The sequence below is a fragment of the Magnolia sinica genome, chromosome 2 (assembly GCF_029962835.1).
Source record: "Magnolia sinica isolate HGM2019 chromosome 2, MsV1, whole genome shotgun sequence".
Lineage (NCBI taxonomy): Eukaryota > Viridiplantae > Streptophyta > Magnoliopsida > Magnoliales > Magnoliaceae > Magnolia > Magnolia sinica.
The window spans coordinates 120,087,579-120,112,951 of NC_080574.1; the positions used below are offsets into that span (position 1 = coordinate 120,087,579).

General features: G+C 40.2%; 1 protein-coding gene and 1 non-coding gene across 2 annotated transcripts in view; both read left to right on the top strand.

The window, feature by feature from the left end:
• The window catches only part of LOC131237483 (protein NRT1/ PTR FAMILY 5.4-like), a 59,314-nt gene extending 36,267 nt beyond the window's left edge, over positions 1–23,047 (top strand). Inside the window, exons 3-4 of the mRNA XM_058235276.1 lie at positions 17,091–17,605; positions 22,090–23,047. Of these exons, the coding sequence (XP_058091259.1) occupies positions 17,091–17,605; positions 22,090–22,912 (1,338 nt within the window). The 3' untranslated portion in view covers positions 22,913–23,047. The remainder of the gene's footprint in view (positions 1–17,090; positions 17,606–22,089) is intronic.
• On the top strand, positions 13,225–13,331 carry LOC131238323 (small nucleolar RNA R71). The gene has a single exon (XR_009167725.1). It is a non-coding gene; the product is annotated as a small nucleolar RNA R71 (small nucleolar RNA).
• Positions 23,048–25,373: the final 2,326 nt, after the last annotated feature.

Below are 25,373 nucleotides of genomic sequence, written 5' to 3' on the forward strand. Positions count from 1 at the left end.
TGACTTTCTAGAAATTCTCGATGGCATTGAACACTCATTGATGACATTGAAAAAGTGCCCAGTTAGTCCAACGACCAACTGAAGAAAATCCATAAAACATCGATGGGATCGAGAACTGTTCGTTACCATCAAAGGTGACATTGAACAGACTGTCAATTGCATTGATAAACCCAGTAACATATTCGATTTAAGACATCTATTACAACAATCTCCACCATGTTTTCAATCTTCAAATGTGTAACTTCTTGACCTCTTCTCTTATCTCTGCCTTGCATCATATCTCCATCAACATTTCTTGTGCATACTCAATCTTACTTTTACGCCATCGCCAAGCCCAGAGAAGTCACACAGAACTTGAACTTCTCTACAGGAACCACCTGGGTGAGCATGTCCGCTGGATTCATGCTCGTGTGAATTTTCTCCAGAGTCACGCCTCCTTCAAGCACTTGTCAGATAAATTGGTGACGAACATCAATGTGTTTAGTATGTGAGTAATAAACAGAGTTTTTAGCCTAATTGATAACACTCTCGCTATCACAGTTAACTGGCATGGCCTCGTATTGAAGCCCCAAATGATTTATCATCCCTCTCAACCAAACACCTTCCTTAAACGCTTACGTCATTGCCATATACTCAGCATCAGTCATGGAAAGAGCTACAATGGACTGAAGCTTTGACATCCAACTAATTGCTCTGCCTACATAATTTAAATCCACATACCCTACCAATTTTGTCCCTATCTTCTCAAAAGTTAAGACTTAATCTTTTGTACCTCCAATGTATCGAAGTAGCCATTTCACTGCTTCCCATTGTTGCTTGTTGGGTTTTTACATGTATTTGCTCATGAGACATGGCATACATTAAACTACTAATCGCATTCGAATAGGGCACATGGGACATTCCTGCTTTTCCTCATCTTTGTTGGGACATTGATGTGAGGAAAGCATGAAGTGAGCCACGTGGGAAACGCTCACCGGCTTTGCCTAGTCCATCTCATACTTAATCAACATTTTTTTAAAGGTATTCTTCTTATGATAACCAAAGTCTGCTTATCTTCCTGTCTCTATAAATATCTATGTTGAAAACTCTTTTTGTAGCCCCCATATCTTTCATCTCGAATGTCCTTGATAAGTAAGTCTTCAGTACATCGGTTTCATACATCTCATGACTGGTGATCAACATATTATCAACATATAATACTAGGATGATGAATATTCCATCACTCAGTGTCTTATAATAGATACAATGATTGTATTCACTTCTAGTAAATTTCTAACTTAACATGAAAGAATCAATTTTTTTATACCACTGCATAGGCAACTGTTTCTGGTCGTACAACGATCTCATTAACCTACAAACTTTGTTCTATGCCCCTTTATCTTCGTAGCCCTCTGGTTGCTTTATGTAGATCTGATCTTTCAACTCCCTGTACAGGAATGCAGTCTTGACATCCAACTGTTCTAGCTCGAGATAGTACTAGGCAACCGGCACCAAAACGAATCTGATAGATACTTGCTTAACCACAAGGGCGAATATATCTATGAAGTTGATTCCTTCTCTCTAAGCATAACCCTTCGCTACCAGCCTTGCTTTGTATCTATCCTATTTCTTTTTGAATAACCACTTGCATCTAATTACTTTTTGGCCCACTAGAAGTTCTACTAGCTCTCATGTGTAGTTTTTGTACAACGAGTCCATTTCATCGTCTATAGCCACCTCTATTTTTTCATCAAGCTCATTAAGAGCCTCCTGAATAGTAGACAGGTCCCCCTCATCTGTAATGAGGGCATATGCGATATTAGAGTCGTCCCTGTATCTTGTCAGTAACCTGCAATCTCATGGTGGGTTTCTCCTCATAGGTGGCTATCCCACCTACTCTTATACCTCTCTTTGTGCATCTGTCTCTGCCTGAGTATCATCTGTGTTAATCTTGAAGTCTACAATCAACCTTTCTAGTTCATCTTGCTCCTCTTGATCTTTCTTATGGAATGTGGAGCTTTCATCGAATCTGACGTCACGGCTAGTGATGACCTTGTGTGTGGCCTTGTCAAATAACCTGTAACCTTTTACACCAGCACCATAGCCAACAAAGATGTACTTCTTAGCTCTATGTTCTAACTTATCTTTCTCAACCGACGGTACAGGAGAGTAAGCCTCACAACCAAATATGCATAAGTTTGAGTAGTCCATCTTATGACCACTCCATGCTTCCTAAGAGATCTTACAATTAATTGTCGTAGAAGGGGACCGGTTCACCAAATAGCAAGCCATGTTAACGGCCTCAGTTTATAGGTCCTTGCCTAACCTGACATTACTTAACATGCATTGGGCCCTGTCCAAGAGAATCTGATTCATCTGCTCAGCCACACCATTTTGTTCAAGCATGTGACACACCATGTTATGCCTAATGATCCCTTTATCCTTGTAATATTCATTAAACTCAGTGGAAGTAAATTCTCCACCATTGTCAGTCTTTAAAAGCTTTATTTTTCACCCTGATTATTTTTCTACCATTACCTTCTATTGTCTAAATGTGGTGAAAACTTCCGATTTACGTTTTATGAAGTGAACCCAAACTTTTGGGCAGTAGTCGTTAATGAATGAGACAAACCATGACGACCGTCCAACGGAAACCTCCGACGATGGCCCCAATATGTCAGAGTGCACATAGTCAAGTACTCCCTTACATACATGTTTTCCGAATTTAAAAGATAATCTTGATTGTTTACCATATATACAATGCTCGCATAAATTTAAATAAGGATTCTCAAAAGCTGGAATCAAACATCGATTAGAAAGTCTTCATACCCCACTTGCTCATGTGGCCCATACGATCATGCCACATATGTACAGATGTGGAATTCACAACATTCGTTGCCACTCCACCTTCTAAAGTGCTTTCGATCAACATGTAAAGGTTCCTGTGCCTCTGTGCTTTCATAACCACGAGTGCCGCTTTTGAAATTTTAAGGACACTATTAAGACCGGTGAACTTGCACCCTATAGCCTCGAGTGCACCGAAAGAAATCACACTCTTCTTCATATTAGAAATATTCCTAACATTAGTCAATGTATGCTCCATTCCATCAAACATCTTGATGCACACTGTACCAATAGCCATAATATTACAAGCATTTTCATTGCCCATAAAGGATTGTCCACCATCGCACTCTCTGTAACTGGCGAACCAACTCCGATGAGGAGTCATGTGATATGAAGCTCCTATGTCAAGGATCCACTTGTCTCTATGATCGTCATGCAAGTGTCCGATCATAGACACATGTTTGTCTCTTCATCGGATGTGACAATATTAGCCTCCTTGGAAGAAGCCTCTGAGTATTCTTTCTTCGCTTTAGGAATTGTACAATCCTTCTTCATGTATCTAGTTATCCCACATTTCTAGCACTTTAATTTTCATTTACCCTTGCCCTTGGATTTGGATCTAAGTCTTGAAGATTCAGTACCTCACTAAGTATTCATACCTCTCATAAGCAGTGCATCAGAAGATGTCCCTATGCCACTGTTTATCTTTCTCATGGCCTTCCCTTGAAAGGATGAGATAATGGTGTCCACACTCAGAGACTTATTACCAGTGCACAACGAGTCCCTGAATGACTCATATGATGCCAGAAGAAAATTCAACAACGTACACGCCTAATCTTCATCTTTGACCACTTCCTCTATGTCGAGCAACTTACAAATCAATTTATTAAAATAACTGATGTGGGCCTCCACATTTCCGCCTTCTACCATTCTAAAGTTGAACAGTTGTAGCTTTAAGTGTAGGCAAGTTGGGAGAGTGACACTTATCAAGCACATTTTGGGTAGCATCCCAATTCATGTTCTGGCGTCGTCCTCAGTCCTAGTTGGTGTCATGGATGAGCTGGAGAGGAAGTTATCTAATTTCTTGTAGGGCTGGGCTGATGGGAAGTAGAAATTGCATTGGATTAGCTAGAAGAAAGTTTGTAAGCTGATCAGTGAGGGTGGTCTAGGGATTAAACCTTTGAGGGAGATCACGAAAGTCCTAAGGTTGAAGCTGACTTGGGAAGCTAAATTTGGGAAGGAATTTAGCTAATGAGGGCTAAACACCCTCAAGACTTTCCCATTGAAGACGGACATAGAGTGTCGCTGCTCACTTCCCCTATTTGGAAAAACATTAGAAAGCTCTTCCCCATGCTTGAGGAAAACATCCGGTGGCTAGTTGGTAGTGGGGATAAAAATGTTTGGGAGGATAACTAGATGGGGCTGGGGCCTCTTGCTCTCCAGGCTGAAGCTCAGATTCCAGATTCTTTGCGTCGGCTGAAAGTTAAACACCTGAATGGAAAAGATGGTCCCCTTCCTCCATCCTCTGGTTTTTCCTTTGGGCCGCAACAGGCGATCGATTTCATCTTCTCAGGGGGCTTTACAATGTCAGATGATTCGGATCAATGTTTTTGGCCCCTGGACCCCTCTAGTTAGTTCTTGGTGAAGTCTGCATGGAGTCTTTGTAGATCTAGGGTGCAGCAAAGAAGTTGGGCAAATGGAGTTTGGTAGGGCAAGCTTCGTCCTAAGATAGCTACTTTTACGTGGAGATTGCTACAAGGTGCTGTAGCAGTTGATGAGAGATTTCAAACTGGAGGTGTGAAGCTGGTGTCAATGTGCGTCTGTTGCGTGGAAGAGGTTGGCCGCAGCCCATACGTCGAAACTCTAGACCATCCCTTCCTCCACGGTGTGCTAGCATCCACTGTTTGGAAGCATTTTGGAGACATATCCGGGCTCCCTGGTTTACTAGCCCACTCGATCAAAGTGAGGTTGAAGTAGTGGTGGTTGATAGATTTGGGAGGCAATAATGTCGCTTGTACAAAGATGGCTCCTAGCTTGGTTCTTTGGGAGATTTGAAAGGCAATAAATTTCATGAAGATGGGGGGTAAGATTGATTCGAGTGCATCTACCATCGCCCGGGTGAAATGGTGGTTGGATACTCTTTGCTCAGGAAGGGCCCAGTGCACTCAGAGAGTAGGGTATGAGGTGGTGAGGTGGGGTTAAGCCACAAATCAGTTGGGCCAAGCTGAATTTAGATGGCTCGGCGCGAGGTAATCCGGGGCCGTCTGCAAAATTCAGACGAGAATCTCATTTTTGCATTCTCGGTGGGGTTCGGGTTGGATCTAGTAATAGAGTGTAATTATGCACAGTTTGAAATGGGCTCTTTATGTGTCTGAGCCTAGGCCTTTCTAGGGTTGAGGTGGAGTCAGATTCGAGATTCGTGATGGATCTCGTTAATGGTGGCTTGCATCCAAGTTGGGTTTGGAATCATTGGTTAAAGAGGATTGTGTCACTTAAAAAATAGAGGCTCATTTTCCTTTCGTCATACTCCGAAGTAGGAAAATGGTCCAACGGATGGTTTGGCTTGCTTAGGCAGCGGTTCTCAAGGGAACTCGGTATATTGTGTCATGTCTGATCTCCCAATTAAGATTATAGGGTTAATTTTATTAGATAAAACTGGGCTAGGGGCCATTAAGAAGAGATCTTAAGGGTTCGAGTGAGGGCCAATTAGGTGCACAGTCATATGATAGGCTTCCCTGTTTTTTCGGTGGGAGCCCGAAAATCTGTCTAGTTCCTGTAAAGATCGTTTTTAGAATGAATATATTCTCCTTGAAAAAAAACTAGCTTTAAAAAAAAAAAAAAAACAAAAGAAAAAGTGTAGGCAATTCTCGGTGGACTTTTTAGCATAAAAGTTCTCTATCTTTGCCCACAAAGTCGCTGCGGTTTTCTCTCTCAAGACATTGTAGAGGACGTCATCCATGAGACAGGATAGAGGATATGAAAAATATTCCAGTCTTCGTCACGCATAGACTATGGTCGCTCCTCAAGAGCCCTATCTACGCATTGCTTAGTTAATAGGCTAATCATCTTAACCTTCCATAACTCAAAATTATATTTCCACGAGTACTTCTCAATATCATACTTAGTGTCTCCCATTGAGACTAATCCTTCATATTTAAGCCAGGTGAAGGGGATCAGTTTGGTGGCTGCTTTGTAGAATTATTCTGACTGATGTCAATGTCCAGGGGAAGGGGATCAGTTTGGCTTCAAAGTGTGCCATCTATCTAGATAATATAGGTTAGCATCCGGGCCAAGAATCCCTCTCTCATCTATTCATTTTGGGCTGGACGGCATCCACTGTGTGGGACCACTTAAACATCTACTTCGGGGTTGCCATTTTGGCTTGTGGTCAGTCCTAGGTAGGTTGGATCAATGGTGGGCGTCTCACCCCTCGAGTGCGCAAAGCTTAGCTACATGGGCTCTCCCCATGCTTTATCTTGTGGGAGATTTGGAAGGTGAGGAACGCCGTAAAATTTGATAGGATTCAAGTTCCGGTCGAGTCGGTCATTACTCGAATTAATTAGTGGCTCGCTTAGGCTTGGAACGACAGTGGTTCCTCGGGGATTCCTCTTCCAACGTCGAGCTGGTGAAGTGGCTCAAGCCCGCACATGGCTGGGTTAAGCTAAATGTTAATGCTTCAGCTAGGAGAAACTCGGGGCCTTCGGGAGGAGGAGGTATCTGTCGAGCTCTAAACGATGTCCTCCTATTTGCATTCTCCTCAGGCTCCGGGGAAGGTGTGAACAACTCTGCGTTGCTTTGTGCAGCCCATGATGGTATCAGGATGTGTTTAGAGCTTGGCCATTCTAAGGTGGTATTCGAATCCGACTCCAAGTTCGTGATAGGCACTCTTATTTCCTGCTCCAAGATTGCTTGGAAGTGGAGATACTAGGCCCAACGTATTCAGGCCGTACTGAGAAGGGGTGTCTTCCAGCTTGTTCCCATTTGTCATGAAGGGAACGACCTGGCTGACGTGCTGGTAAGAGAGGCCACCGATAGCCAGGAGTGTTGATTTAATAGGGATACTTCCAATCTGCCTCACATCATTCGTGGTCTGGTTGTGCTAGACAAGGTGGGGTTGGGCTCTATTAGAAAGTCTAGGTAGGGGTGGAGACCATGTTGGGACGGCCTCCAATTTTTTATTTATGCGTTTACAATAGGCTACTGGGGAGCGCTTCTTTGCTCGTCGTCAGCTCGAAATGTCCATGTCCAATATAGTTCCCCAGTTCACATATATGGAAGCTGTTGTTTTGTTTAAAAAAAAAAAAGAAGCCTACTCCCCAATGTTATCTCTGATATCACTTGTTCCGGGAACCGTGGAAGCACACAAAGATGAATCTAGGATAACAATCCAAAAGCACCAAACAAAAAGGAGAAAAACACAACAATTTAACGCAGAAAACCTTTTCAGGAAAAAACCACAGCACAAAATGATAGATAATTACTATGAAAGTAGAAATTACTGTTCACACCCCAAGTATAGGGTTGTGTGTAGTAATAATCTCGGTAAGACCGAGATCGAATCCATAGGGACTGAACTTTGTACGTAATCTGAAAGTAACTAAAACTAGAACTAGAAGAAGATGTAAAATAAATTAGGAAAAATTAAGAGAATAATGGTCAAATATTAAACTAAAGCTTGTAAAATTCAAAGGTGGGAAACTATGGTGCCAAGGATCCCCTTGTAGAGATCAGGGAGATTTATGCTTGATTCATGAACACAACTAGAATCAGAGTCCTATCTTCATCCAGTTGAAAGATATTTCATTAAAAACCAATCTAAACTTCCTTTGATCCAGTTTTGAAGAGATGAGATGTATGAGAATTAGAATTAATTCCATCACAAAACCATGCCCATGAGACAAAGCAAACAACAGAACTTAACCAATCCACATCCAATCTAAGGGAGTTATGAATGTTAGAAAAGGTTCTATCACCCAACCATGCTCGTGAGATAATGGTGAACAATAGGGCTCCCACATTCATAGTCCTTATAATGATCAGAACATGCTCAGAGCTATCGCAGATCCATTGTAATTTAAGTCACAATAAACTATTAAAGACTAAAAACATTCCATATAATCAAAATATAATCAAAGAGAGTTCATAAACATGAATCAAAGACATAGAACCAATCTCATTACACTACAAGCTTCACCTCTTAGCCCTAGCTAAGAGGTTTAGCCCATCATAGACATAGTGAGGCTAAAAAACTTAAAAAGCATCAAAACGAAAATAATCTAAAAGGGAAGAAAGAAAAACTCTTGAGATGGCCGGCCCACGCCCCACGATCTCTCTCCTTTGCTCCCACGTCCCAAAGATGATTTTGAATGCTCTCTCTCACGTCTCCTTTTATAGCAATAGGGAGTAAGGTCGGTTTGGAGTCGGATGAACCGACTTTGCTTACACAGCCAAGAACCCATGTGTAAAGTCATTTACACAGCCAAAAAACCATGCGAAAAAAACACCACTTTCCTTGCTTTCTTTCCAAAAACACATCTCTTGGGGTGTTTTTTGATGACTTACACGATGGACGGTTTGGATTATCAATCCGACCATGATCGGGATCACAGAACTGACCACAACCATCGATTTTCATGGACGTGCGTAAGCTTACGCATGAGGGCTGTGCTGAGCTCTCGGTGGGACACACAGTGATGTTTTCGGTGGAATCCACCCCATCCATTGAATTCTTGGTGAAAAATCAGTTGGGAAGGAGTGGTTTTAGTCGAGTTTCGGTGCGGTCCATTGTATAAAATCAATTCGTTGTCCATCCTACATTTTCTGACGATCCACGTGCGTACACGTACATGGGACCAAAAGGAAAGCATGGCTAGGGTCATCTCCACCCCCTGAGTCGACTGAATGGGTTAAATCATCCAATGAGATGATGTGTGGGGCCCACTAGCCAAAACTGGATGAACCGCGTGCATCCGCTGGACGTTTCACATGTTTTGAAGATTAGAGTCGGTCAGCGTGCGCTGACCGACTTTGTGGGATTCGGTGCACTCGTGAATTGGGTCCCACCTTGATGTTTTTAGGAAATCCGTTCTGTCCATCCATTTTATCACCCAATTTAAGGGGTTGAGACCAAAATTGAAGCATATTTAGATATCAGGTGGGCCCCAAATTAGTGTTTTATAGGCCGATCTGTCCGTTGGGCCACTTCCACAAGGATCTAATGGCTGAAATTTGACTTGTATGGTTAATTTAGGGTCCTCAGCCCAGATATAAAGTTTCGAGCCGAACAGATGGTGGGAACCCTATGATCTTGCATTTTGGATGATTTTCAGGTCTCTTTAACGTGAATTTCTTGATTTTCTTGGATCTCTGGCATGTAAATTCTTCGATCTCAGTCCCCTGGGGTCCGTCCCTTACCTTGGTGATTTCTGAGCATTAAATCTAGATTTTTAGCACTCTTTTAAGTCAAAGCTCCTAATTTCACCTTGCAACCAAAAATTTGATAAAATAGGACGTTAAACATTATCATGTTCGTAAAATCAAGTATTAACTAGGGTCTAATATGAAATATTTGACCCTCAACACAATTCCTAACAAGCATTTTGCTAGTCCTAAGCAAAGTATGTGAAAAATAAGTTGAGAACTATGGGATAATTTCTATAAACTCGAGTGATTTTTAAAAAACAGTAAAATTTCAAAATACATCATTGTTGGGCATTACCTTCTACTAAACTCAAGTACATAGTAAACTTCATAGTTAAGTTCAAAGTATTAATCTATCAATTAGAATAATTCTAAACATTGAGTTCCATGGGTGTATAGTGAAACCTAAACTTATCACAATCAAAGGCTCAATCCTTTATTTTCATGATAACATTGATAATCACAAGAGCATTCAAGATAACCATAACCTAAACCAAAACTTGCCTTATAGTTTAACTTTTCATTCTTCCAGTTCTGATTTTTCCATCGATGGCTTTCACGCTATGTCAATCTTTTTAAAGATCTTTAATAGGTAGCCCTTTTCGACGACAACCTTTTTTTTAGCTGGGTATTCTCTTTTTCTCTTTTTTTTTTCAATTCTTCATATTAAACATGATGGACAAATTCCCTAGGTTGGTTCCTTCCATGCTTAATGATCACCAAGTTAATAATTCAATATCAAATTAAAACCTTAGTGTGTAAACGAGATGTGACACGTGAAATCATGACTCAATCAATGTTTAAAACTTCTAATCATGGATTAATAATTCTAACTTAACTGTGAAATCTAACAAATACTGATTAGGTAACCTAATTTCTCATCCCTAACCTAAAATCTACACTGTCCTCAATGTAAAAGATATAAGCATGTAATGCACGTAAGACAACGAAATTGTAGGAGAAGTGATGGAAAGATAGTACCTGACGAATAAGTTAAGAGGCTTTTTTCCCAAAGGGATTTCAGCGTGAAGGTGGGTCAGCACAAGAGAGAAACCAACAATAAGCAAACTATCCTAAGCAACTTGAAAGCAAACTATCTTAACGGCATAAAGCCGACTATCCTAGAACGATAGAAAGCAAACTACCCTAGTCCTATGAAAGTAGTAAACCTACCTATACCTTTGTCAGACTAGGAGATCAAGGGAAAAGCTACCTAGTCATGCCGCAAGATTCCTCCTCCGGCCAATATCTTGATAAATTTCTCAGAAGGTTTTTGAACAAGATCATCCAAAAGCCATTTTTGCAATAGGCTTAGATGCCCTGGAGCATGAATTTCTAGAAAAATTGATAGACCTCAGTAAAATATTGTCGTTGAATCGCTTGAGGTATCCAAAGTATATATGATTCACCTGTGACTGAAAAAATTTCAAAGTTAGTATCCCATGGTGGATCAGAGACTATAAGTAGATAACAATCAGGGTCTATGGAAGGAAGGCTTCAGAATAAGGGTTCTCTCGGTCCATAACAACTATCGAGATATTGGCTTGCGAGGCATTTATTATGTCTTTCATCATGGGATCATTTGAATTTGTAAAGTGTGCCAAACAATCGTCTAAAGAGTTGGAAAATTCAGCTGAGAGTGACTCATTTTCCTCATTAAAACTTGTGATAATCTGCCCAAGGATTCCATCGTCTCTGAAAGTGGATGGACGCATGCTCTCTTGCTCTTGCCTTGGAAGAGACTCGTCCTCCACATTTAAATCAAACATGTCATATGGGTGGAGTAGAGCTTCCTGTGCCTCGTGATCACCTTCCTAGACCATAATCGAAGTTGATTCCAGTGAATCCTGGGCTGTGCTCTCGTGAATCTCATCCCAATACATATCATTATCCAATTCAGTACAATACACACATGGAATGGGATCGCTTTCCTCACATTATGTTTCTAGATTAGGTTGAGGTACGAATAAACTAACCTCTTCCTCATCATTGGAACCAAGGGTGTCATGTGAGTAAAGTGTGTCAGTATCATTAGATTTGAAAGACACCCACGTCTCTTGATCAAGGTGAGAAGAAATCACCACCGAGTATGTGTCATCTTGACCTAAATAGACATATTTCAAATCAGATGGTAAATGTTTTAGGTCAAGCTTTGGTGCCTTGAGGTTAGATGGTAGAGGCACTTCATCAATCTAGGCACCTCTTCAAATTGTGGCCTCCACCGGTTAACTTTAAGCACCGGCATAGCATCAAGCATGACACACGTCTCCCTAATCATGTCATCATCAAAATCATGAGAGTGTACTAGACACGTCTCTAGAGGGTCAGAGGATAAGGTTAGAGGTGTCCTATCTTCCACGAAAGAGTTAATCATGTTAATGTCATGGAAATCGTCATCATCCTTTAAGCGTCTGCCTATATTGAAAAATATGTTTGACTCCAATGTCATATCCCTGAAAGACATACTCATGACACTATTCCTGCAATTGATAATTACATTTGAAGTGGCAAAGAATGGGCGACCAAAAATGACGGGAATCTGAGTGCTCATGTTACTGATGGGCTCAGTACCCGGGACGATAAAATCTATAGGGTAGTAGAATCTGTCAACCTAGATCAACACATCTTCAATTATTCCTCTCGAAACACGAACAGAGTGATCAACGAGTTGCAATGTGGTTAAGGTGGGTTTTAATTCACCAAATTCTAACTACTTGTACACTGAGTAGGGAATCAGATTGACGCTCGCTCCTAAGTCAAGAAGTGTGTGCTTAATTCGATAGTTCCCGATTACACATGATATAGTTGGGCTACCGAGATCTTTGAATTTCTATGACACATCTTACTTTAGGATGACACTCACTTTCTCAGTCAAGAAGATTTTCTTTTGAATACTTTTTCGTCTTTTGGTCATGCACAAGTCTTTCAGGAATTTGTCATATGAAGGTATTTGTTTTATGGCATCAAGTAGAGGAATATTGACCTTCAATTATTTCAACACCTCTAGAATATCCTAAGAGTTAGAGAGAGGTTTTAGTGCAACCAACCATTGGGGAAATGGAGCAATTGGCTTCCCTTGAGGTTCTGGCTCTAATTCTTGTGGAGCATGGCTAGATCCATCATCTTTGTCCTCTTCCAGTTCCTTAGACTTTTCAGCCATAACCGGAATGGTTTTGTTAATGATCTTCTCACTCCTAAAAGTGGTGATAGATTTAGCTTGCTCCATCTGATATAAAGGGTTGGGGTCACTTATTTTATATTGCGGTTTGAGATTAGGGATAGGTTGAATAGGAAGCATCCCCTTTCCTCCAAGTGGTAATTGTGACTCTATCCTTTGAATAGATGTCGTAAGTGATCCCAAAACCGCTCTGATGTCCTGGTTGAGTAGCTCTTGGCCTCGAATATGTTTTTGAACCGGATCCTCTTGAGGTTTCTCTTGATTTGGAGTTTTATTAAAAAAACCTTGAGGGGTAGCAGTTTGTTCATTCATCGAACTGAAGTTTGGATGATTTCTCCAACTAGGATTATATGTATTGGAGGTAAGTCCATTGAAAGGTCTTTGGTAATTGTTCATGACATTGGATTCCTCATTCAGTAACCCTTGAAAGGCAGGTATTGTTAGACAATTTTCAGATGTGTGAATGTTGTCATCACAAATACCGTAAACAGTTTCATTAACCTTATCCTTCTTTAATTCCATAGACTCGAATTTCCTTATGAGATTAGTCACTTTAAAATCGATATCATCGTCCTCTTTCAGGAGATACATTCCACCCCTCCATAGATTGAGTTGGCTTAGAAGTGGTAGTTGATTTTGGGTATGTGTCCTAGGATTATGCGTTTTCAGCAAGTCTGTCCACGTAATCCCATACAACATCGACATTTTTATTCATGAATTCTGCATTACACATTGTCTCAACCAATTGGCGCATGGAAGATGTCAGTCCACCATAGAAAAAGTGTGTAATGCGCCACGTTTCAAAACTGTGTTGTGGGCATGAACTGACAAGATCCTTGAACCTTTCCCAATATTGAAAGAATGTTTCATCCTCCTTTTAGGTGAAGTTCATGATTGACTTTCTAAGGGTGTTCGTTTTATGATTTGAAAATTTTTTCTTTATGAACTCCCTTATCATGTCATTCCATGTGCTGATAGATCCGGGACGTTGTGAATGCAACCATGTCTTAGCTTTCTCTTTCAAGGAAAAGGAAAAGAGTGTCAACCTGACTGTGTCCTTAGACACGTTTGGAAAGTATAAAGTGGCATGATCTCATCAAACTCTTTCAGGTGTAAGTATGGATCTTCTGACTCAAGCCCATGAAATTTAGGAAGGAATTGGATCACCCTTGGTTTGATATTCATGTGTCCCGTATTCTCTGGAAAAATCATGCATGATGGCGTGCTCACCCTCGCCAGTTGTAAATAATCTCGTAAAGTACGAGATGGGGGTGCTTGATGCACCTCATTCTCATCTTGGATGTCCTCCATCATAGGTTGGGGTAGAAGAGGTTGGTTTGCAACCATCACTTCAATTAACTCTGGAGATCTCGATCAGTGTCTAGTCCTGCGATGGATAGTTAACCCCTCGACCAATCCTCCTTCAGTCAAGAGACGTTGAGTGTTGTCACAGACCACTTGGGCATGAAACACCCGCAACCCTCAATTCAAATTCGAAACCTAACCTAAAAGAAAGAAAGGAAATAGAAATCTAGAAAGAAAGAAAAGAATTGGAAAGAAGTTACCAAATTCGAAGTTCATAAATTAAACCTGCAAAAGAAAACAAAAGAAATTAGTTTCTAAAAATAAAAATTCTTAAGTTAGAAAGTTCCTAAAATAGAAAGTAAACTAGTTTCTAAAAAAAAAAATAGAAAGTTTCTAAAAACAACGTAAGAAAGTTTTAAAGCTAAAATAGAAAGTAAGTTAGTTTCTAAAAATAAAAGAAATCCTATAATAGAAAGTTTTTAAAAATAGAAAATAAACCCTAATCCTAAAAATAGAAGATAGAAAAATTAGAAAATTAGAAAGAGATTACCAATTTAGAAAGTCTATTTTAGGGTCCTATAAAACAGAAAAGTCAAGTTACTTTCTAAAAAAAAAAAATCAAACAGAAAAACCTAAACCTAAAATTAGAAACCATAATCTTAACCTAATTCTAAAACTAGCTAATCCCAGAAAAATGTAACTATCAGTCCCCGGCAACAGCGCCAAAAACTTGTTCACACCCCAAATATAGGGTTGCGATGTAGTAATAATCTCAGTAAGACCAAAGTCAAATTTGCAGGGATTGAACCTTGTACGCAATCTGAAAGTTACTAGAACTAGAACTAGACGAATATGTAAACTAAATCAGGGAAAATTAAGAAAATAATTGTGAAATATTAAACTAAAGCTTGTAAAATTCAAAGGTGGGAAACTAGGGTGCTAAGGATCCCCTTGTAGAGATTAGTGAGATCTATGCTTGATTCATGAACACAACTAGAATCAGAGTCCTATCTTCATCCAGTTGGAAGATATTTCATTAAAAACCAATCTAAACTTCCTTTGATCCAATTTTCAAGAGATGAGAGGTATGAGAATTAGAATTGATTCTATCACAAAACCGTGCCCATGAGACAAAGCAAACAACAGAACATAACCAATCCACATCCAATTTAAGGGAGTTATGAACGTTAGGAAAGGTTCCATCACCCAACCATACCCGTGAGACGATGGTGAACAATAGGGCTCCCACATTCATAGTCCTTATAATGATCAGAACATGCTCAGAGCCATCGCAGATCCATTGTAATTTAAGTCACAATAAACCATTAAAGACTAAAAATATTCCATATAATCAAACTATAATAAATGAGAGTTCATAAACATAAATAGAAGACATAGAACCAATCCCATCACACTACAAGCTTCACCTCTTAGCCCTAGCTAAGAGGTTTAGCCTATCATAGACATGGTAAGCCTAAAAATCTTAAAAATCATCAAAAGAGAAATAATCAAAAAGGGAAGAAAGAAAAACTCTTGAGATGGTCGGCCCACGCTCCACGATCTCTCTCCTTTGCTCCCACATCCCAAAGATGATTTTGAATGCTCTCTCTCACGTTTCCTTTTATAGCAACAGGGAGCAAGGTCGGTTTGGAGTTGGACGAACCATCTTTGCTTACGTAGCCAAGAAACTATGTGAAAAAAACACCACTTTCATTGCTTTCTTTCCAAAACCACAATGTCCCTTGGGGCATTTTTAGATGATCTACACGATGGAAGGTTTGGATTATCAATCCGACCGTGATCGGGATCACAGAACTGACCACAGTCACCGGTTTTCACGGACGTGCGTAAGCTTACGCACGAGGGCTGCGCTGAGCTCTCAGTGGGACCCACAGTGATGTTTTCAGTGGAATCCACCACGTCCATTGAATTCCTGGAAAAAAAAAGTCAGGAAGGAGTGGTTTTAGTCAAGTTTTAATGCGGTCCACTTATAAAATAAATTCGCCGTCCATCCTGTGTTTTCTGATGATGCACGTGATTACACGTACATGAGACAAAAAGGAAAGCGTCCTAGAGTCATCTCCACCCCTTAAGTCAACTAAACGGGTCAGATCATCCAATGGAATGATGGATGGGGCGCACTAGCCAAAACCGGACGAACAACGTGCGTCCGCTGGACGTTTCACGTGTTTTGAAGATTAGAGTTGGTCAGCGTGCGCTGACCGACTTTGTGGGATTCGATGCCTGGCGAGTGCACAGCTTCTATGCACTCCCTCTCTCGTGACGTGGGTCCCAGATTGATATTTTTAGGAAATCCGTTTTGTCCATCCATTTTTGTCACCCAATTTAAGAGGTTGAGACCAAAATTGAAGCATATATAGATATCAGGTGGGCCCCAGATTGGTGTTTTATGGGATGATCTGTCCGTTGGGCTGCTTTTATAAGGATCCAATGGCTGAAATTTGATGTATACGGTTAATTTAGGGTCCTCAAGTCAGATATAAAGTTTCGAGCTAAACGGATGGTAGGAACCTTGTGATCTTGCATTCTAGACGATTTTTAGGCCTCTTTAACGTGAATTTCTTAATTTTCTCGAATCTCTAGTGTGTAAATTCTTCAATCTCGTTCCCTTGGGATCCATTCCTTGCCTTGGTGATTTCTGAGCATTAAATCTAGGCTTTTAATACTCTTTTAAGTCTAAGCTCCTAAATTTGCCTTGCAAAAACATGATTAAAATAGGACGTTAAACATTATCATGTTTATAAAATCAAGTATTAACTGGGGTTTAATATGCAATATTTGACCCTCAACAATTACAAAGAGAGAAGCCTTACCCGATTCGAACAACCTCGAATCTAACCCTGGATACACCCGTTTGAAACCCTAAGACTATTTAGAAACTCTTAGAATACCTCCTAATCCCATTTACACCCATATATATAGCTTTGGAAAGAATTGCAAATGAAATCGGAAACAAATCCCCCAAATTAGCAGTTTTGTGTAAAATCTGTGCAGAATTTGTCGATGCCATCGAAGACCTATCGATGCCATCGAACTAACACCTCAACTGTCCAAAGACAAAACATGATTTTTTTAAAATTCTCAACGGCATTAAACACTCATCGATGGCATTGAAAAAGTGCCCAGTTAGTCTAGCGACTAACTGAAGAAAATCTAGAAAACATCGATGGGATTGAGAACTATTTGATGCCATCGAATGTGACATCGAACAAACTGTTGGTTGCATCAATAGACCCAGTAACAGACTCAATTTACAACATCTATTACAACTGACAACACATCCAAACACAACATTTATGTGTAAAGTTGGAACCAATATTTGATTAAGAAGCATTGGTTGTAGGGAGTTGCCACATTGACGCTATCAGCTACACCTGTAGTTCCACTTCGGTTCCGAAAATCACTCTTCTTCATTTCACTGTATGTATTGGCTATCGGACATGGAGGACAGAAGCCATGCGCACAAGCATTTGGAGCGGATCAATTCAATGAAGAGAGCACACAAGAGATGGAAGCCATGAATTCCTTCTTCAATTGGTGGTATTTTGGTATAACCTGTGGTGTGGTTGCAGGCATAATCATCATAAGTTATGTTCAAGAATATGTAGGGTGGGCCATCGGCTTCAGTATTCCCGCCATTGCCGTAGCCATTGCACTTGTGACCTTCCTTACTGGGAGGAAATCATACTTGCGACGATCTCCTACTGGAAGTCCACTAACCCAAGTCGCCCAAGTTCTTGTTGCAGCAGCTCGCAAACGGCACCTTTCATTTGTTGAAGAAGATCAAGAGGAAGGAAAGGAAGGAAGAATGGTTTATGTCCCCTTGAATGGTTCACTCATCGTTGTCAATCAATTCAGGTAAGTGAGCTTTATGCCTCTAATGTTTTAGCAATTAAGGAACTGTATGATCATGATGACCCTAGCTTGTCCAAGTGGGCTGAGAATTTTGATATGCAGGGCTTAACCTTGGATGGGGATTGGCTCCAACATGCCCTTATTATTTTTTGACAATCTATTTATTGGAACCGCTGGAAGGGTCATTATTTTGTAGTTTGGGTGCTTCTGGGCCAGCCCTTGTCCCTAGTTTGGCCCATTAGATTAATAATATAAAAATCACCAAAACCATGGACCTATATCAGTACTTTATACCACAAGGCATGTGCAATGCAAGTGGAGACGGAGGAACTGCTTTGCAAGATGTGGGAGAAAGGAGATGCGAAGCAGGTGTGAAAAGGCATCTTTATGATAGGCCCTATCTCTCCTTCATTACGTTCCTTGTTCCATCCTGTCGTTCATCCTTTTGTCAGAGTCTTTATGATAGGCTCCTTTCAGGTCCTTTTTCCTAGAGCAGCCCAAATGTTAAATTTTGCCCATGACGAATGAAAAGGTTGTATCTTGTTTTTTAATAAAAAAAAAGGTGTGAAAATGCATCTTTGATGTGAGCTTTGCTACAATTTATGTTTGGTTATTTCTATTTTTTACATGCGACTGTAGTTGTTAAATTGAGGTCATGTTCAGTGATCCAATTCAATTATATGATGGCCTCATTCGGAATGGGAGATATTTGAAAAAAAAAAAAAAATTTAAAATCATATTTGAATATATCAGCCCCTTGCATCATTTAATTCTTCTCCTTTAAATATCAGCCATCTTTCTTCTTCTTCTTCTTCTTCTTCTTCTTTTTCATAAAGGTGTTAGTACACTGCCTGTAACTTTATTTATATGAAAAAACAGCCTATATAAGAATTTAGGTGGTCCTCACAAAAAGAAAGGATTGTGCCCCATCATATGAACTCATTACAACGACCCCACAAAAGAACCTAAAGACAGAAGGAATATACACAACACTAGCTACGAAGTGACCTATTCACCCCACAAGATCCTTAAAATAAAAATAAAATAGACCCTCCTTAATATCCTCGAACCTGCATTGTCCAAGACCACTAATCCCCATCTCTCTTTTGGGAGCACCTCACTACGAAGCAAACGATTCAGCCTGCGACCGCTAGACCATCAGCTACTTCTTTAATATCCACTAGCCTAGCTAGTGTTGGGAGTCCCTCCCCATGTGGAGTTGAGACCCACGTGTGGACTCAAAAAGTGCCTTGCACCTATGAGGCCCAAGTGAATGACATTTTGGTCCTTTTATCCTATATCCCTTTTGTTTAAGATAAAAAGAACAAAAAAAATTTCGGAGGAAAAAGAGTAAGGTACTCTTTATAAAGCTTTGGTTTAAGTCTCTTTTTTATTTCAAGAGGTTTTTTCATCTTCACTATAATGAAGCTTCCATCCATGAACTCCGGTTTCATTGGTTATCTTCTCCAATAACTGGTTAGTGGTTTATTTTATATAATCCTTCTTGACAATAAACTTTAAAAAAAAAAATAAATAAATAAATAAAAATAAAAATTCTTCTATGCCTGTAATCCACATGTGGGGTGTTGTATTCGGATATCCATGAGAGATGTGGTTTTCTTGAAGGTTTTTGTATAGTGTATTTGGGTATCCAAGAGATGGTGTTCTCTTGATTATTGTAATTGCATTATTATCGTAGTGGATTTATTGTTGGACTAGATATCGTAATTTTTCCCTTCATATTAGAGGGTTTTCAACGTTAAAATTCTTAGCGTCTCTTTTGCATTCTTAATAATATGCTTGCCTATGTTAGAATTGTTCATTTTTTATTATATCTTTTCATACAGTTAATCTCACTTATTTACACATTCGGGAAAAGTCTCCTTCCTACAGCTAGATCATCTGCTACAGAATTGCCTTGCCTCAAGGTGTGAGAGGTTTTTAAATGAATAGTCAACCTCAACCGAACGATAGCCCCTACTAGATACCAAATTATCAAAGGGACCGGGGTATAGGGGCTCGAGATGGCGTCAGTGATGATTATAGAATCCAACTCCCCTATGACATCACTTAAGGCCCAAATTCACGCATAACTGAATTCCATCTAACATTACCTAGGCCCCTGCAACTGTATTAGAGACCAAGTCATAGGCATGATGAAAGAAAACATATATAACTTTGCCCAAATGATCTCTATACACCCTTACCCCACCACCCACGCCCAGATTAACACAGGACAAACCATCTACATTCAATTTAAGCCAGCCCTGGTCAGGTCTCACCCATTTAATTTCCTCAACGACATTCTTCTCACTCAAATTCGATTGGAGACTCAAGATGCTCCAAGACAATCTCCTCACTGAGAAAGCAACTTCCACCACACTGAACGCAAGCACCCACTTCCTTGAGCCATCTATATACTTTGGTTATTACATCCCATGTCGATACCATCTGTTCTTCATATTTTCTAGCATTCTGCTCCATTCACAGTTCTCATACCAAGAATTTTAATTTTAGATGAGAGCAAGGCTTTGCTTGACCACAGGGAGATCCATTGATGGATAGATTGATTGGGGTCCAGATGCACATCAAAAAGTCGATCGAAATGAGACCATATCTGAGAAGCAAGCATCCTGTGATAGAAGGGGTGATCTTAAGTCTTCCACAGAATGAGAGGTCTGAGGCGACACCAATCCTAGATTCTGAATTCCGTGAGGGGAGGAGTGCCCTGATCGCATGAGATCTTTGAGCAAGGAATTGGTCAGCCTGAGGAGGCACTAGCATCAATAGATTGCCTGGGATACGGCTCACAGCCAGCAAAAGAATGGGACCAAACTCACTCTATTACCAGGAAGCAAGAGAATGGGACGAAACTCAGGCTGAAACTTCTCCCTTAAACAATATTTTTGTGGGCTTTGCATGGTGTCTTTTAGTCATGAAGAATGTTTTGCTTATCAACCATCTGTTGAATGAAAATATCCCTTAGATGGCTACAATCGCAAAAGCTTAAAATAGCAATTCTTCCGGGTGTAATTATGAAGGAGTCGATATATAGGTCATTTCGTACCAAAATGTTGAGTGGGTAAAAAATCCTATCCTCCTAAAGGAAAGCATTTTATGCGCTGTGAAACATCACAACATACTATGAATTACATAAAAAAGCCTTTCTTTAATGTTACAATGTCCTCAAATAATACAAAAATGTTAGCATCACATGAAAACTAATTGCATTCAGTTTTTGCCCTTGGATACTCATGTTATAAATGTTAAAGATACGTAAATGCGTGGCACTTTATTTCTTTATTGTCTCTTAACATAAAGGTGCGAGCACACCACATATAGCTTTGTTAATGTGGAAAAAATAATGCGCATTCATCCCGATGGACGCCACAAAATAAAATGAACCTTACCAACTTGATTGCTAGTTTAGGAATTATAATCACTACTGAATAAGGAACATGAAATGCATGCTTTTTCTTCTTCTTCTTTTTTAGGGGGCACATATATACGAGATCCAAGATGTCCATTAGATGAGTCCCTCCATGTAAATGACGTTGACCAAAGATCAGGCTCATCCACTGGCCAGTTGAGATATGGTTTATGGAAAAGATGGATGGCTAAAAGAAATGGCTCCCAAAGTCATGGGAGAGAAGGGAGGAGGGTTGTTATATATATATATATATATATATATATATATATATATATATATATATATATATATATTAAAAAAAGTTAGTATTTTTCCTCTTAAGTAAGAAGACAATGAATTAGTACTGTACAATACAACTTTACACTAATCACCTAAAGAACCTCTTAATTTAATTACTTATATGCCGTTCTAGTGCACACACAACTTAATGCTAATTACCTAAACACCCTCTTAATTTAATTGCTTAATATGCCCTTCTCACACTTTTCATCTTCCATGTATATTTTTATTGAATGATCAATTTCCAGTATGTTTCTACTAGCAGTTTTTTGTTACATACACATAACAATGATAATGACAACGACAATGGTTTGTTAAGCCAACATGCTTCTACAAACATCCTATTTAGGCATGCGCACATGTGGCACACACGAGAGATTTGCAAACCATCCATCAGGTGGGCCCATTTGCGCAAATGTCTGTGCCAGGAATGAGGTTGGTACAATGATCAAGTGACCTTGGTGTTGAAAGAGTGGGCAACAAAGTAATAATTAGTCAACCAATTTTATTTTTTTCTAAGCAACCATTTCTTTATAACAGTGTACCCTTCTTGATGAGTGGATCAGCCACATTTTTGGATCAGACAGTCTACATAGTGGGACCTAAATCATGATGGATAACTTGTATCATGCAACCATATACCATGTGGGCACATGTTTGTAAGCAGATGAGTTGCCTTACTCACATATGGGCCTATGAAACATCCACTAATAATAAGATCAACAACAACAATAGTGATGAATTGGCCTATTATATAGTACTTACACATCTGTTGTAGATTTCTTGACAAAGCTACCATCAAAGACGAACTCGATGCGTCCTGTGAGAGTAGAAATGCATGGAGGCTATGTTCTACAATTCAAGTAGAAGAAGCGAAACAACTTCTCCGTCTTCTCCCCATCTGGTTCAGTTGCTTAATGTTTGCAGTAGTGACTGCACAGACATCAACCTTCTTCACTAAGCAATGCAGTACATTAGACCGAAAGATTTGGTCCTCCTTCGAGGTGACTCCTGCATCTTTCCAACTGTCCATCGCCCTATCAGCGATCCTGACCGTCCCGATATATGATTGGATTATCGTTCCACTACTAAGAACAATCACCAAGATTTCATCTGGGATAACACTACTACAAAGGATAGGAGTTGGGATATCTCTCTCTGTGACTTGCATGGTGATAGCCGCTCTAGTAGAGGCACAAAGGCTTAGAATTGCTAGAGAACATGGACTTGCTGATATCCCAAATGCGATTATTCCTATGAGTGTGTGGTGGTTGCTTCCACAAGATGTGATTTGTGGAGTCTCGGACGTGCTTACCATTGCCGGTTTGAATCAGTTCTTCTATGACCAGATGCCGGATGGAATGCGAAGTTTGGGGTCTGCAGCAGTTGTTAGCATCTTCGGCGTCGGAAGCTTTTTGAGCAGTTTTATCTTATCATTTTTGGAGATGACCAACTGCAAATGGTTAGCGAACAATCTCAATCATGCACATTTGGATTACTACTATTGGCTTCTAGCTGGGTTGAGCACTCTATGGCTTGCTTTGTATGTGAGTCTAGCCCAATGTTTTGTACACAAGCAAAACCATGAAGCCCTTCGCTAGGGCACCGTTTGGATGCACATTCAAATCATGGTTACTATACTAGTTAGAGAAAATTTAACTAGCCCAATTGTGTTTTCTTAGCATTGGTTATAGGCTCGTTTGGGAGCTTGTAAATGTAGAGGTATGGGGAATGGAATTGGATTGCATCAGAATTTTATCTGGTATGTTTGGATGGGAGTAAATGAAATGCATTTGAAATTCAAATTTTCTGTCTGGAGGCGAGTAAATAGGAGGAATTGGATTGCATTGGAATTTTTCAATATATTTATAGGAACATATATAATATCTCAAATCAGCTTTAATATTTCAAATTAGTGTAATTTTGCGTTCTTTAACAATTTGATTGTAATAAGCCCATTGAAATATATACTCTCTTCTTTTTTTTTCTTTTTTTAAGTGGGTTACTACCACTGCTCGTATTAATCACAGGAAATTACAACATTTCGGGTGGGGCTGAACAAAAAGGACACAGCCCTCACCTATCATATGAGCAGAGAAACAGAAAACAGAGAACAGGGAAGCCGACTATCTAACTACCAGAACCACCCCAAAAAACCAAAAACAGAAAAACGACCGGGTTAGGCGGGTCGATCTGAGCACGCCAAGCCCGACCCTATCCAAAAGGATCATGCCACGGACTGTAGAAGGAAGGGTCGGGGGTGAAGATGGATCAAAGATTGTCGAAGGCAGCTTCCTTCCCACGCCAAACCATCTGCCGGGCCATTACCTTCTCTTAGAATGTGAGCGAAAGCAAAGTTTCCCGGCTGACGTAATCGATTGATTCTATTCAGCCATGGTTTCCACTTCCAATGGGCTGTGGCGTGGTTAGAGAGGCAGTGAATCATCAACTCTGAATCCGACTCAACAACAACCTTGTCGAAGCCCCTTCCCAAGCAGATTAGCATCCCGTTGTGAATGGCGCAAAGTTCCGCCATATTATTAGAAGCAACCCCGTAGCCTACAATGAAACTGAAAAGGAAATTACCATTCTCATTCCTGCAGATGCCACCCCCACCTGAAAATCCAGGATTACCCAACACCGATCCGTCCATGTTTAATTTGACTCATCCCGGGGATGGCTTATCCCATTTCACTAGGAAAGGGGCAATTCTATTTTGAACAGGTACCGAAATCGTGGGTCTCTTCATGCGCTTTCAGCCAACAGCTTCCATTAAATCTGCGCCTAAAAGCATGTTTGCCCACCATCTGATACGGGCCGCTGATATCCCAATGTTCATTGGGGAGTTTTCGAAAACAGCGTTGTTTCTGGACCGCTATATCTCCTAAAGAAAAAGGATAGGCATCATATAGCAAACAAGACTATGCGCTGCACCAGGAGCCAACGCGTTCCTCCAAAAATTCAGTTTTCCAACTATAGAGCTACGTACCAAGGGCGGGATACCGCATATCAATCCGAAAGAGTTCTAGAGGGCCTGAGCGTGGTGGTCAAAAAAGAAAGAGGTGGGGAATAGATTCCTGATGAGGGGATGTATTCGTACCTTGGAGACAACATCTGCACCTAGAAGCCATGGCGACGCCTTTATCTTGAACTCTACTATCTACGAGGATCGCATTTTACAGGATTCTCCACATGAAGATGGAGAACTTTGGAGGGAGGGAGCCTAACCAAATCCATCTAGCCCACTTTGTAGGCAGAAAGGGAGGCCTCAACAGCTTCCAGGCTGATCGAATAGAAAATCTGCCTGACTTTTCGTGCGGCCAGATGCACTCGGGGGGGATCATCAGATGTAGAGTATCCACCATTGATAATTTCGTCGCTAAGGTGTTGAGGGAGGAGGGAGAAAACTTGGGATGGAGGGAAGGGACCAGCACGACCTAGGACATCTCGCACTTTTAGCTCCAAAACACAACGTGAAAAATGGAAAGAAAAAAAAAAAAAAAAAGGACGGATTTTGAGACGGTTCTGGACCATCTCTAAAATTGCTTGGTTTAAAGACACTTTAGATACGGACATAAACTGTCTCTAAAATTTTAGACGGCCCCTGAACATCCTTAATATTGTCTTAAAAATTTGAACGTCTACAAATCATTTAAGACGGTCGCTGACCGTCTTATATCCAATCATCTGAGACGGTCATTGGCCGTCTGCATTAAAGACGGTCATTGGCCATCTTTTACTTGCCATATGAGACTGTCAAAGACCATCTCTATTAGATACAATCCTTAGCCATCTTATAACCCTGCCAAAGATCATCTCTATTAGAGACCGTCAAAGACCGTATCTATTGGAGACTGTTAATGACCGTCTCTATTAGAGACTGTCAAAGACCGTCTCTATTAGAGACTGTCAAAGACCGTCTCTAATAGAGACGGTCCTTAACCTTCTCTAATAGAGACGGTCCTAAACCGTCTCTAATGCTCAGGTAAAAAATTAAGAAACTCAAAAAAATTATGAATTTCGAAAAAATTTATTTGAAAAGCTTAGAAAAATAATTAGCAA